The 14,680-nt window shown below is 35.7% G+C and overlaps 1 protein-coding gene across 2 annotated transcripts in view; it reads left to right on the top strand.

Annotated features, from left to right (window-relative positions):
* NR3C2 (nuclear receptor subfamily 3 group C member 2) overlaps positions 1–14,442 on the top strand; it is a 377,266-nt gene extending 362,824 nt beyond the window's left edge. For both annotated transcript variants that reach the window (XM_051965553.1, XM_051965552.1), the window contains exon 9: positions 11,843–14,442. In XM_051965553.1, the coding sequence (XP_051821513.1) occupies positions 11,843–11,998 (156 nt within the window). In that variant the 3' untranslated portion in view covers positions 11,999–14,442. The remainder of the gene's footprint in view (positions 1–11,842) is intronic.
* The last annotated feature ends 238 nt before the right edge of the window (positions 14,443–14,680 follow it).

Below are 14,680 nucleotides of genomic sequence, written 5' to 3'. Positions count from 1 at the left end.
TAATATACTTTTATCTGTTCCTTCTTTATTCTCTTTTGTTTTCCTCTGAGTGAATGCTTCTGAAGTACCATGTATAAGATGACTTCTGATTTCTAAATAATTTTCTTTGGATATCTTTCATCCCTTTTTTATGTTTTGCACCATTCTTAACAGTAACAATTCTTGAGGGAAATAATGTTGATAGAAGCAATGAATGCCTCAGGGTTAGAATTACTGTGCACCAAATCACAAAATCTGTTTTTATCCCTTTTATTCTTCTGATTATTCTTCTTATCCATGGAGTTAAAAAGGATTTACAAATCACTTGCAACTCTAGAATACAGTCTTAACTCACAAACTACATTTATCCTTCTTTGGGGGCATCATGGAAATTAGTCCATGATACTTCATTTATGCTCCTCTCAATTTTTATTTCTTTAATTTCTTTCTTTGTGTGAGAGGATAGGTTTTTTTATTTCCTCTTAATGATCCTTTTTTTAATGTTTTATTTACTTTATATATCAGGGTTGGGTTTTTCCTTTGCTTTTTTTAAAAGTTTCAATTCCAAATTCTCTCCCCTCACATTCATTGACAAGGTAAAAAATGTGATACTTATTTTACATATAAAGTCATAGACAACTTATCCATATTAGTGTTTTTGCAGAAAGAAAAAAGGAAAAAAATAGGAACAGGGAAGCAAACAAAATGAAGAAAAAAAAATTGCCTCAGTTTGCACTCAGTTCATCAACATCAATTCTCTATTGGAGGTAGATAGCATTTTTTATCTTGAGTCTTTTAGAAATGTCTTGGATCACTGCATTGATCAATTAGAAGTAATAAGAATTTCACAATTCTGATTATATTTCTCTAACTGGACAAAATGTTCTCCTTGTTCTACCTACTTCATTTTATATCATCTCTTTTAAGTCTTCCAAGGGTTTTTTCTGAAACTACCCTCTTCATCATTTCTTACAGCACAATAACATTGCATCACAATAATATCCATAATTTGTTGATCCATTCCCCAAGCCATTTCTTCATTTTTCAAGTCTTTCCCAACACATTCACACAGAGCTGCTATAAATATTTTTATACACATGGGTCTTTTTTTCCTTTTTTTATTTCTTTGGTGGTATTGCTGAGTCAAAGGTTATACAGTTTTACAGCTCTTTGGTCATAGTTCCTGATAGAATGGTTAGATCAGTTCACAACTCCACTAACACTGCACAGGTTTACATATTTTTCCATAAAATTTGTATTTGTCATTTTTCTTCATGTTAGCCAATCTGCTGATGGGGATAAGGTGGTACTTTACAGTTGTTTTAATTTGTATTTCTCTAATTATGAGTTAATTACAGCATAGTTTCATATGGAAAACAGCCTATTCATTATTTTTGATCATTTGTCAAAATTTTTCCTCAGTTTCCTGCCTTCTTTTTAATTTTGGCTGCAAAAACTTTTTTCAACGAAATCAAAAATATGTTGGGTCATAACTTCTTCCCATAGTGACAAATAATTTTTCCATTCTCCTCTAATTTTCTTCTATCACCAAATGTCTAAATAATGTACTCATTTTTTAAAAAAAATTGATTGTCTTGATATTTTTTGACCTTTTATTCCTCCAGTATTTTTTATTTTTTCATTCTGTCTACAAAATTATTCTTTAGTATTTGTATTAGTATGGCATGCAATAAAGTAAATAGATTTAGTTAATACTGTCATTTTTATGACATTGGTTCAACCAAGCCATGAACAATTAACATTTCTTCCACTATAAATATATCTTTATTTATGTGAAGAGTGTTTTGTAATTATATTTATATAGTTTCTCTATGTGTCTTGGCAGAGAGACTCTCAAGTATTTTATAATGTCTACAATTATTTTAAATCTATCTCTTCCTTCTGGGTTTTGTTGGTAATATGCAGAAATACTTATAATTTATTTATGTTTATTTTATATTCTGAAAACTTCCTAAAGTTTTTCATTTTCATTGTTTCAACTAACTTTTCAATTGATTTTCTAAGTAAACAATTATATTATCAGCAAAACAGTGAGTTTTTTTCCTCTGTTTATTCCTTCAATCTTTTTTGTTTTGTGCCTTATTTCTATAGCTAGCATTTCTAGTTCAATATTGCACAGTAATAGTGATAATTATATATATATATACATATATATATATATATGTATATATATATATATACATATATATATATTTGTTTTGCCCCTGATCTTATTGGAAAAGTTTCTAATTTATCATCATCCTAGATGTTTTCGCTGGTTTTACACAATAGTATTTATAATTTTAAAAGATACATTTATTTCTATGTTTTTAATGGGCAGCATATTTTGTCAAAAGCCTTTTCTGCATCTATTGATGATCATGATTCTTTATTGTTTTATTATTGATATTATGCTTACAGTTTTCTTAATATTTGATCAACCTTTCATTCTTGGTATAAATTCAGATGGGTTTTAGTGTATGATATTTGTAATAGATTGATGTAATTTCCTTGCTAGTATTTAATTTAAAATTTTTACATCACTGTTCAGTAAAGAAATTGTTATATTTTTTTTCCCTCTGTTTCTGCTCTCCTCGATTTATGTATCAGAACTATATTTGTGTCTTGGAAGGAATTTGCTTAGGAATCCTTTGTCTATTTTTTCAAATAGTTTATATAGTGTTCGAATTAGTTGCTCTTTAGAGTTTTTCCCCCTTAGGGAGCTCATTTGTACCCTATTCAACTTCTTTTTCTAATAGAAGATTATTTAAATAATCTTATCTGCTCATTTAATATGAACAATTTATATTTTTGTAAATATATTCATCTGTGTTATTTAGATTGTTAATTTTCTTGGCATAAAATTGAACAAAAATAATTCCTAAGAGTTGTTTTAATTTCATCTTCTTTTGTTCATTGCCAGTGTAAAAAATGAAACAGTTAATGATTTTTCTTCTTTCTTTTAATCAAATTAGCCAACTATTTATCTGGGATTTTTTCCCCACAAAACTAGCTCCTAATGTTATTAGTTAATTCAGTGATTTTTTTTTAAACTTTCAATTTGTTAATCTCTCCTTTGAAGTAAGTTTTTAGAGATATAAAATTTCTCATTAAGGACTGTTGGCTCAATCCCACAAATTTTGGTATGTTAGGGAGGAGTGGGCTCTTCCAGTGTGCCTCTCTAGCTAGCTCCCACATCAAAATCCTCAAACTTCTGTCTTCCTAAGTAGCCCTGAGATTGGGATATAATTGTCTTGTGATTTGTAGCTTTTGTTTGGTGTTTTCTTTTTAATCAAATTAGCCATTTGTTTGCTTGTTTTTCCACAAAACTAACTCTTAATTTTATTCATTAGTCTCATGATTTTTTTTAACTGTCAGTTTGTTTATCTCTCCTTTGAGATAAGCATTCAGAAAAATAAATTTTTACCCTAAGGACTCTGTTAGCTGAATCCCACAAATTATAGAAATTTTGTGGAGGTTTCAAAGTTATAACTTTTCACTTCTCCATCTTGATTTCCCCCACCTGTTTTTTTTTTTTAAATGACCAATAAACACAGGGTAATATAGTTCATTGTTTATTATTTACTTGAAATTAAACTTATTTTATCCATTTTGTGCCATTGTTTGTTAACAAGAACATTCTTGGGGAGGGAGGGACTCCAAATGTCTCATTTTAAGTTGCAGCTTGAACTGCTTTGCTTTTTCAAATCTTCATTCTCTTCTGTAGTATCTACTACACATGAAATAGTGTTATTCAGATTTCCTTTTCCTTTTGTGAAAATATTTCTCGGATCACCTGCAGAATTTACCCATTATTAGAATTGTTAAATTTAACCAACATCTTGAGGTTTGGAGGATTTTTATTTAGGAAGCTATCTAGATTCTTTCAATAGTTACTTTGTTTCTTGTAGTATGTCAGTTCATTGCATTTGTCATGTTCTTCTAGGGAATGTGGGATCCCTAAATTGTTCTATAAGAGATCATATTTTTAAAAGAGAGAGAGAGAAAATTGCCTTTTGTTTTTCTTCCAGGAGGTATCACTCTACTTCAGTATTGACTTTGACAGGACTATGAAGGCTAGACAGTGAAGGGTGCTGAGTGAATCTTATAAAAATTTGTTATTTTCCATTGTTGCTTAACAAGGATTTTACATTGTTTGGGGTTTTCTCTTTTTTGTCCTCTATTATTCAGCTCCAATGCTATATTTTTTTTCTTGTAAAATTTTCTCTTTTCTCTGAGGGTTTAAGAATTTGGCAATAATATTCCTATGTTTTCTGCCAAGGATCTCTTTGAGGTGGTAATTTTTAGGATTTTTTCCATTTCTATTTTCCCCTCATTCTATCACTCGAGGACAATTTTTTTGAATTATTCTTTGCATTATTGTGTCAAAGTTCCTTTTTGGTCACAGCTTTCACATAATCCAGTTATTCTTGTACTTCCTCTTCTTGAACTGTCTCCATCTCTGTTGTTTTTCCTTATGTTTCAAATTCTGTTCTTTTTTTTTCATTCTTTATTTTGTTTTGTTATTTCTTGGTCTCCTATATGCTCAATTCTAATTTTCAGGGAATTATTTTCATCTTCAAGATTCTCTATCTCCTTTACTAATTGGTTAACTTTTTCAGAATCTTCTCATTTTTCTTGGATAGTTTGTTATGTTTTGGGGTTTTTTTGTTTGTTTTTTAGTTTTTCTTCAGTGTCTCTCATTTGATTTTTTTTTTTAATTCTTTGAGTTCTTCTATAAATTCTCTCTGGGTAGGGAGCCATTTCACATTACTCTGTCGAGTAGAAGCAGTTTTTTTTGTTTTGTTTTGTTTTTTACTTCAGTGTCCTCCTCTTAAGATGAACTCCAATTTTCCCTGTTCCCATAGTTTCTCTGATGGGGTTCTTTCTTCTTTCCTGTTTTTTTTTTTTTTTTTTAATAAAAGGTATTATTGTAAGCACTTCTAAATGTGAGGTGCTCTGGCTTCATTTCAGCAAGCTCCCTTGATCTGGATGGAACCCCAAACCAAGAGCCCCTTCCCCTTCCTGTAAGTGCCTGCAGACAGTAGCCCCTGCCCCACTGCTTCTAAGCTCAGGGATATATTGATTTTTTCTCGCCCAGGGCCGGGTCTCTGTAGCACAGCTGGGCCTGGTGTTCCTGATTAATCAAAATTCCCTCAGTCTTTCCAGATCTAGACCCCAACTCCATAAACGGTCCTGGTGGGGAAAGTCTCTGTGGTTCCTGACAAGGCTCCAGCCCAAACCCAGCTCCCCTGAGGGTTCCCCAGTTGATGTTTCTGAGACCAGAGCTTCACATTGCTTAATTCCAGGCCTTCCATCTTTCTTTGAGTCTCCTGGGTTGTGCTAGGGGGACCCCTGTTCTGCCCCAAGTCTTCCTGATTTTTCACCAGTCTATGTAAGCCTTGAGGCACAAATTTGTTCTGTTTGTGGGAGAAATCTGGAGAACTTGAAATTTACTGACCTCCTACTCCAACATCTTCTCAGGATCCTCCCCGAGTATTGTATTTTTTTTGGTAGATAATATTTCTTTGGTTTGTGTGTGCATTTAAAGAATTAGCAAGGATTAGGGAGAGTATCTAATTTGCCAACTTTTTGGTCCCACAATCCCAATGATTGTCTTAATATCATTTCATCCTTGTGTTAAACATAGTTGGCAAGTTTCTAAAAGAAAGCTATGTCCTAAATGTAGCTTCTTCACTGATGGTAGTCAGATTTATTATAGCCTAGTTTGAATATGTTGCTAAGAAATATTATAGCAGCTATATCTTTCCATCTCTCTTCATCATCTCCACTAGTAAATAGCATTCTTTCTTGCATTTTCCCCCTTAACTTTTGGGAAGAATAGGGAGACCTTAAGTTTGCCTCCTAAAACATATTGTTTTTGAGTTTAGTCAATTTTTGGTCCTGTCTGATTCATCATGGCCCTAGTTGGAGTTTTCTTGGCGAAGATACTGGAGTGGTTGGCCATTTCCTTCTCATTTTACAGATGAGGAAACTGAGGTCAATAGGGTGAAGTGACTGGCCTAGGGGTACACAGATCGTGAGTGTCAGAGACTAGATTTAAATTCAGAAGATGAGTCTTCCTGATTCCTAGACAAGTGCTCTATCCACTGTGCCACCTAGCTGCCCTACTTAAATGCATGCTTACAAACAAAAGCCAGACAGGCCTGCAATTTTAGCAACAGGTCCCAGTAAAATGACATTCAGGCCTTGATTGTTAAGGAGAGAATCTGGAAAAGCAACCAGAATTAATTCCTCTTGTTCAAGGCTTTCTTTATGGGCAAATGTTTGAAGGGAAGAGCAGTCAACACTGAAAATAAGGTTTTAGGCTTTTGTAAGACTCACATTTTCCTTGGTTCATTAGTACTAAGAAGCAAGCCCCAACCCAGAAGACAAATTTCATATGAAATTGGACTTTAGGGCTCTGAGACTATTAATGAGATTATGAATTAAAAACTCTCTAATTATTGCAAGTTGTTTTCAAATGTTCAGAATGCTATTTGTGGACCAATGGGAATGAATAATATTAGGCCATATCTAGCTAAATAAGAATATTAGAACTATTTTAGAAATTCTTCCAAACCCTCCAAAATAAATTTGGCAAAATTTCTAATCTTTTAAAAATAAAGTTGTCCCCATAGCTTTTCCTTTCCCCACCCCTGATTCATCTTACCCAAAGAATCAATCCTAATTATGCACAGATTTTGGGAACAGCAAATCATTTCAGAGAAATTAGTACAACACAGCAAACGTTTGTGGCCAGACTTCCGTGAGGTGGTTTTAATAAGTCTGACGATCCGTCATCCTCCGAATCACGGAGCCTTCACCCCGGACTCGGGGCGTCTGGCGGCCTCCCACCCAGGTACGGCACAGAAGGCGGGCCCCTGCGGCCCCTGCTTCTCATTTGGACTCGAGCGTGTCTTCAGCAAAGCAGCAGACCCAGACGGGAGGGTGGGGGACGCCAGCTGTGCACGGCCATCGGGAGCAATGATTCAATGAGGTGCAGTGGGGGAAATGTCCTAATTAGAGCCTCGACGCTCTCATTTGTTAGAACATCCAAAGAGCCGCAGCTCTCCACTGTGACCTTGCCCGGGCTCTCCTGACTTAGCACCAGCTGTCGCCCGTCAGTCTGGGAGAACTCATGCGTGGGGCTGAGCCTGACTTTGCCTTAGATCCAAGCAGATGCATTCTGTAGAGCTGGAAGACAGAAATCTCCATTTATTTTCAAATCTTTCTATGATGTCTAATGATACTGTATCATTGCTGATTATAATTAGTGCTCCTGTTTGCCTTCTCAAATTGGGATCTGCCTGTAAAGGATTGCGGAAATCAATGCTGTTGCTTCAGACTTCCCCCCCGCCCTCCATTTGTCTCATGGCACTGAAGGCATCCAGGTGGCAGGAAGATGGGGTGAGGGTTTGAGTTGGGGGCACCAGAACCATCTGCCTCAGCTCCTTGCTAACTACAATACATGATGATTTGAAATTTTAAAATCTGAAGAGTGGCCAAAGGAGACTCATTTTAAGTTGTCAGGAAATGTGAGAGGTGAAAGAAAATGAATTAAACTTTCAATGGAAGTCAAATGGGGACAAGGTTTGGTACCATGAAGCACTGAAGGAGAATTTTGAACAAGGGCCAGGGGAAAGTGTTAGTTTGCATTAGGTATTGCTGACCATTTACTGAAATGAGTTTTAGCTTCTTTGATTTCTTTAATGCATCTAAGAATTTTTAAACCAATAAACTTTTTATTAAGCACATGAAATATGCCATGGTTAAACATACAAAAGTGAGCATCCTTGTCTTTGGGAAACTTACATTCAACTGGAAGGATAAAGCCTGGAATAGGGGGTTGAGATTTAGAGCTGGCTTCAGAGGCCCAGGAAAGACACAGCAAAGCTGGGATTTGGACCTGTGTTCCCAGACTTAAAATCAAATGTTCTTTTCATTATTTCACATGTGGTACTGTTTATATTGTAAATAACTGTTTATGGATATGTAAATGTGGGGTATCTACTAAATAAATTTAAAATGATTTTAGTGGAGGTGGGGCTGAAACAAAGCATCTCCAAGGGCACCAAGAGATGAAGGAGGAACAACAGGGAGACCAGTTGGACTAGATTGTAGCCTGTGAGATGATAACGGCTTGAAGTATATATAATATAAAAAGGTGTGCTGGAACCAAAATGTGAAAGACTTTAATTGCCAGAGATGTAGTTGTTTTGTCCTAGAGGCAATAGAAAAGCTATGGATTAGATGGTACTTGGGGAATGTCAATCCAGCAGCTGTTTGGAAGAAGGATTAGAAAAGGAAGACATTGACTGTAGGGGAACACATGAGGAGGCCTATATTGCAGTAATCTGTATTTTGGGCAGTTGTGGTATGAAGGGAGAGAAGGGAATGGTTGAAAGAGAAAAATATCTCAATAGGAATCTTATTTAAGTAAAACAAAATTCAAATAAGAATAAAAGAATAATTCAAACCATAATTACCATCAAACAAATGGCATATTAAACAAGATTCCCCAGAAGATGTGTGACTCTAGACAAGTAACGGAATTTCCTTTCACCTCAGGCAACAGTCTTAGATATAATAGTGAAGCCTGAGGAAATATGCTATACTCCAAAGTGTTTTGTGAGTAGTGGTGGTAGAGGCCACTTGAGAAATCACTCCCAACTTATATAATGCAACTTTCTGTACAGGGAGAGTGCAAATGTTAGCCCCATTTTACAGAAGTAGAAACTAAAGTGGTGATTTACCATGGGAATGTGAGCAGAGGCTTTTTGGCTTCTGAGTTCTACTTTATTCTTCCACTTTTACCCAAGTGGCAGCAATAGGGCTATCTTGGAGGATAAGTAAGAGCAGCTCTCTGGTAATGAGAAGAATTCCCAGTCTATATCCAATGACACAGCGGATGCCATGATGGGATCCTTGCTGTAGGGTTACTGTTCTTTGGTGAGACCCAAAGAGTAAGAGAATTCTCAGACTTGGTGACGTCTTTTTAGAGCCAAGTAGAGAACAACTTAAACTTTGTATTTTCTGTTGTCTATACCAGCAGTGTTAAATAGAAACTGCAAAGTGGCCCTGCAAGCCACTTATTTACTTAAGAAACCACAATTTAACATTGTCTATGCTGTGTTATATTTTTATTTCTGTTGTGAAACATTTCCCAGTGACATTTGAATCTTGTTTAGGTTTCATTCTCATTAGTAGGACATGTATTTTGAGTTAAAAGTCCCCATAACATTGATGGATTTGTGATGAGCCATTCACAAACAACTCAAAACAGATCTAGAGATAGTCCACTGAAGTTACAGGGATACTCTCTAGGCATGTTTAACTCAGAACTGAAACCTTCAAAATTGGGCCTTCTTTAGAACTATGCTTTGAATTTTTTCCTAATGTCCAAGAAATTTACTGTCAAATTTAAAGGAAAAAAAGGCAATAAATACTGAGACCCAAATATTACAAATAAGATATAAACTACCTTGGTGAAACCATTTGCTTTATCAGTGAATAGGCTTTGAAAATTACAAAGTTCTTTTTCAGCCAAAGTATGATTTCCCAGTACTTCAGGAAGTTATTTCACTTCATCAAAGAATGTCACTTTAAAATTTTGAGGGTTTTTTTCCCTCACTATTCAGTTTCATCTTATTTTGTAAATCTTCTAGAATTATGAATGGTCTTTTTTTTTGCATTTAAATTGCACACCAACAACTAAGTAATGCAGGGGATACCTGGAATCAGAAGACCCAACTTCAGATGTGTGCTCAGATAATTACTAGCTGTGTGACACTTAAATTGTTTGCATCATTACATTCCACAAATGTAAAAAAGGGATGAGTATTTACCAGTTAGGTGAGGATTAAATGATACAATTTTGCTTATAAGTGTTATTAGCACAGTATCTAGCACATAGTGAGCGCTTTATTTAATGCTTGCCACCACCACTTTCATTAGCTATGAACTCAAGGTCAAGATCACTGTCTGTTTCTTTCATATTTGGTACTTGAATTAGGTTAATGATTTCCCCCACTACCACCATTAGTCTTGGTTATTAACACTATTACATACTTGTCCCTTCACACCTAACCAATTTTACCCAATTATCCATAATAAGCATTGGTACAAAAATTACCTAGAAGCTGTTTCCTCTCTAAACTCTCTGAACACTGTAAGTTTGTTCTTTATGCAACCCCTTTGGGCTGCTTTGTAAATTCCCTGGATTCTACAGAACACAATTTCAGAAACAATGAATTAGATGATCTCTGAAGTGCTTTTCCAAATTGACTCTGATGACTATAAAACATAAAATGTTGCAGTTGAAGAGGTACAGGGAAGTCAATAGACCTCTTGAGAAATCATAGAGATGGAATTAAAATTGGTCATCTTTGTCATAATATTGGGGCAACAGTATTTAAACAACTGGTTTTTTTGATCATTTTGTCTCCTTAAAAATAAGCTCTGTAAAGGAACAGAGGAGGCTTATTGAACTTTCTTGGCACATAACTGAGTATCATGCATGGAAAGATAATTAATGACAAATGATTACCCCTTTCTGATTGACAGATTCTTGATTCAGGATTTGACCCTTTTCTAATTAACACTGCTACCTGATGATATAAATAATTTTCTTTGGACCTTTAAGGTCCAAAGACCAAATCACTGAATTGTACCTAGTAGTGAAAGTATGGGAGAACTGGAAGGGTAGTGCTATTTGATGCTAAATTCTTCCTAGAAATTGCTTTTTTTGTTTTATTGCTTTTTATAGGACTTCTTGAGAGATGAGAGGGAAAAACAAAACAAAACAAAAAAACTAATCCAAAAGTTCTTCTTGGACACTAGGCGCATAGAACCGTAATGGAATTTTGAAGCTGTGAGAAAGAAATATATTTTGAATAGTTCATTAGCAGAAAAGCCAGTTAGTGGGGAACCCAAAACTAATGAAGTTCTTAACAGCCAGAAGATACTGTCATTGTCACTTTAGTATGTCTTCTGACAGAAATGTTAATTCTTAGGATTTTGCCCATTGAAGACATGATTGTCAAGTTGTAAACAGATCACTTTCTGTCCCTACTACTTTCCTTTGTAACACTGGCACCATTACTTCTGAGTTTAAGTGAAATCATTTCCCATGAATCAACCCTTAAGCAAAAAAAAATGTGATACCCCTAGCACATATCTTCATTCATGAAATCATGAACTTAAAGGTAGAAGAAACCTTATAGATTGTTAAATCGACACCAATATCTTTTAAATAGGGAAACTGAGGCTCCAAGGGTGGCCCAAGGTTAAAAACAAATCTATGCCCAGGACCAAATCCATGCCTGAGTTTCAAAACTCTATAGTACAAAAAGCTTGGAGCTATAAAGTAGATGTTTTAAAGAATACTTTTGCCAGAAAATTTAACAGAATAAGACTTTGATAGAAGTCTCATCATAGCATATGAGAACACCACAGTTCATTGAAACTGAGACCAATGATATATCTTTGGTGCTAGACTCAAATAAAGTTGCAAGCAGTCTATTGACTGAGAAAAATCATCAGTTTACTATTATTTTGGATTGTATTTTTATGTTTTAAATATTTCCTTATTACATTTTAATCTTGTTCAGAAAAACAGCCATTTGAATTCAGAGTTTGTAACAGCTGTGTGACTACTGACTTTATAAATCTGTATTTCAATTAATCATGCTCTACCTTGTGGCTGCCTCCACTCCTTCCTCCATCCAAGGACAAACTAGCAAAATTTAATCAGGCAGAATTATGTAATTTCCTTTAAAAAAAAAAAAATCCCTGGATGTCTGTTTGCATTTTACCTTGAAATAAGGCTCACTTCCTTTTCCCCTCTGTCTCTGTGTTGTAGCTGGTGAGTGACTTGTTGGAATTCTGCTTCTATACCTTCCGAGAGTCCCAAGCCCTGAAAGTGGAGTTCCCAGCGATGCTGGTGGAGATCATCAGTGACCAGCTACCAAAGGTGGAATCCGGGAATGCCAAGCCCCTGTACTTCCACAGGAAGTGATGGAAAATGTCTTAATGGAAGAACTTTGCCTTAAGTTTCCCCGTGTTATTCCACACCCATGAAGAACCCAAGAAATCACATTTTTAACATGAGATGATTCACAGTTCAGCAGTTTTTCAAGTTTAAAATCACGTCAAGGGTTTGGGGACTGGAAAGCAGTTCGACATGGATTTGGCAAGAACTGGATGATTTAAGAGCTCTTCTCCTTACCCTCAGTGCTTAGAAAATGATCCTGTTCCTCTGGATGAAAAGCCATATCTAGTCAATAACTCTTTGATTTTGATATTTTAACAGATGGAAGTTTTCAATATGCCATGTAGTTTCTGGTATTGTTTGCTTGTTGTAAAAGGGTTCAAGGACTAATGAACTTTTTAAAGCTTACCCTTGGTTTGCACATAAAACGTACAGTCAAATATGGGGCATTAATATTCTTTTCTTATTTAAAAAAAACAAAAAAGAGAAAAAATATATACAGACTCCTCTTGTGTAATAATGGAACATTTGGTGTGGAATAATCACCTCCCCACCTGGGGCATTTGTTCTCCCATGTTATCCTCCATCACCAGTGGACACACCCTTGGGTGTCCATTTATTATTTAATTAAATGGATAAGATGTTAAAACAAATGCTTCAGTTTCAATTTATATTATCTATTGTGCTGGCTTTACAAATAATTTTTCGCAGTCTTTTGCTGTACTGTACATTACTGTATGTATAAATTGTGAAGGACCTGAAATAAGGTGTAAGGAACTTTTGTAAATGAGACACATACAAAAAAAAAAAAATCTTTAATGGTTAATAGGATGAATGGGAAAGTATTTTTGAAAGAATTCTATTTTGCTGGAGACTATTTAAGTACTATCTTTGTCTAAACAAACAAGGTAATTTTTTTTTTTTTTTGTAAAGTGAAATGTTCTGCATGCCTAATGAAGCGTTTACAGTGTATTTAAGAAAGGGAAAGCTGTGCCTTTTTTTAGCATCATAGAAGATTTACCATTTTACAGTGTCTGTTGTAAATAACCACACAAAATTTTTCAGTTGTCTTTAAGCCTTTCTATTCTTCTGTATTCCGTTTCCCTTTTGTCTGCCACTTACAAGTACCTGTGAGCTGAGTACACTTAAGGACTCCGGCTTCCACCTTCCCCAAGGAACGTTGTTGAGTTGTGTTTACAGCATCATGAAGGTTTCATTTAACAAGACACAACAAACAGGTGGTTCAGGAGCCTTGACAGCTTTAGGGCTGCAGGGAGACTCTGCCTCTTCTCTTGTCCACAAACACAAGTAAGTCATATGCTGTCGGGACTGGAGGGAGGGGGGAGGAGAAGTAGTTTAAAAGTTGCTTTCCACCTATTTTATGCTTCTTTCTTTCTTTGGGAGAAAATGCGAGCAACCTCTTACCGGTTCCTATTCCTGATGTAGGGGAAGGTCAAGGGAACATAGATCCCGGGAGGGCAGATTATTGGTGGGGTTGACATCTTCAAAATAAGCCTTTTATAATGAAAACCGCAGCTCCTACCAACAAATGAGAACACCGAAAGTTCAACTCAATTCATCTGGTTCAGGCTCAGGTCTCTGGGAAGCCTGGAAGCATAAATGAGCATGTTTGGGGGCAGAGCTAACAGTCTGATTTCACAAGATAAACTGCTGAGAGTAGAGGCCCGAGGAACCTTTCTGAGAGTAATGATTAACATAAGTACTCAATTACTCATGGAAATCACATCCATTTCCCCAAACTCTCCATCCCCGAGAACGCAGCATTCCCTCCTCGCCTCCCTGTCCACCTTATGGGAGCCCATTCACCCACGGCAACATGACCCCGGTCTTTCTCAATGACACCGGCCTTATGTTATGGTAAACGTAGGAAAGCTGTACTCAAGAGGGAAAGGGGTCTGGTCTTCTTACATACTTTGCAACTTCAGGAATTTAATTTAATCAACAGATCTTTAACTACAAACTGACTTGCACAGCAATATGAAAGCTACCGTGGAAGGTGATAAATACACAGCATGCAGACTGGGGGTTTCTGGAACAGAAATGGAGACAATTGCCGCTTTTTAGTTCAGACTTAATTTTTACAGAATTGGAATTACAACTTAACGAGGTTTGGGATGAATACGGTCTGCATCAGCTTTTTGTATTAACAAAGTTACTGGCTTTTTCTGTCTCCAGGTAACTTTGCTTGATTAAACAGCAAAGCCATATTCTAAACTCACTGTTGAATGCTTGTCCCAGTCCAAATTGTCTGTTTGCTCTTATTTTTGTACCATATTGCTCTTAAAAATCTTGGTTTGGTACAATTCATAATTCACTGAAACTTCTTCATAGAATTAAAAAAAACACACTAAATTAGTTTGAAAAAAGCAATTTATATCTTTATGCAAAAACGTATGTCTGTCTTTGCAAACGACTGTAAGCAGATTACAATAAATCCTTTACTTTAATCATCTGTTGTTTTGAAAGAGTTTGTTTGGATGTCTGTGGAAACACACAAATCTATCATCCAGCAGAACTTCTACTCTCAGATATTCTGCATTATGACCAAGTTGCACTAGACCATGTGTCTTCTATTTTAGGAAGCTGCCATCTTCCCAGCAGAATGATGTGGCTGTAACACATTTACTTACCTTATCTGTGCTTTTGGGGTCCCACAGTGCCATCTCTGAGTTCCCCACAATGCTTTCA

The sequence above is a fragment of the Antechinus flavipes genome, chromosome 6 (assembly GCF_016432865.1).
Source record: "Antechinus flavipes isolate AdamAnt ecotype Samford, QLD, Australia chromosome 6, AdamAnt_v2, whole genome shotgun sequence".
NCBI classification, from domain to species: Eukaryota; Metazoa; Chordata; class Mammalia; order Dasyuromorphia; family Dasyuridae; genus Antechinus; species Antechinus flavipes.
The sequence above is the reverse complement of the archived record's forward strand: the minus strand, read 5'-3'. Positions and strand labels throughout refer to the sequence as shown.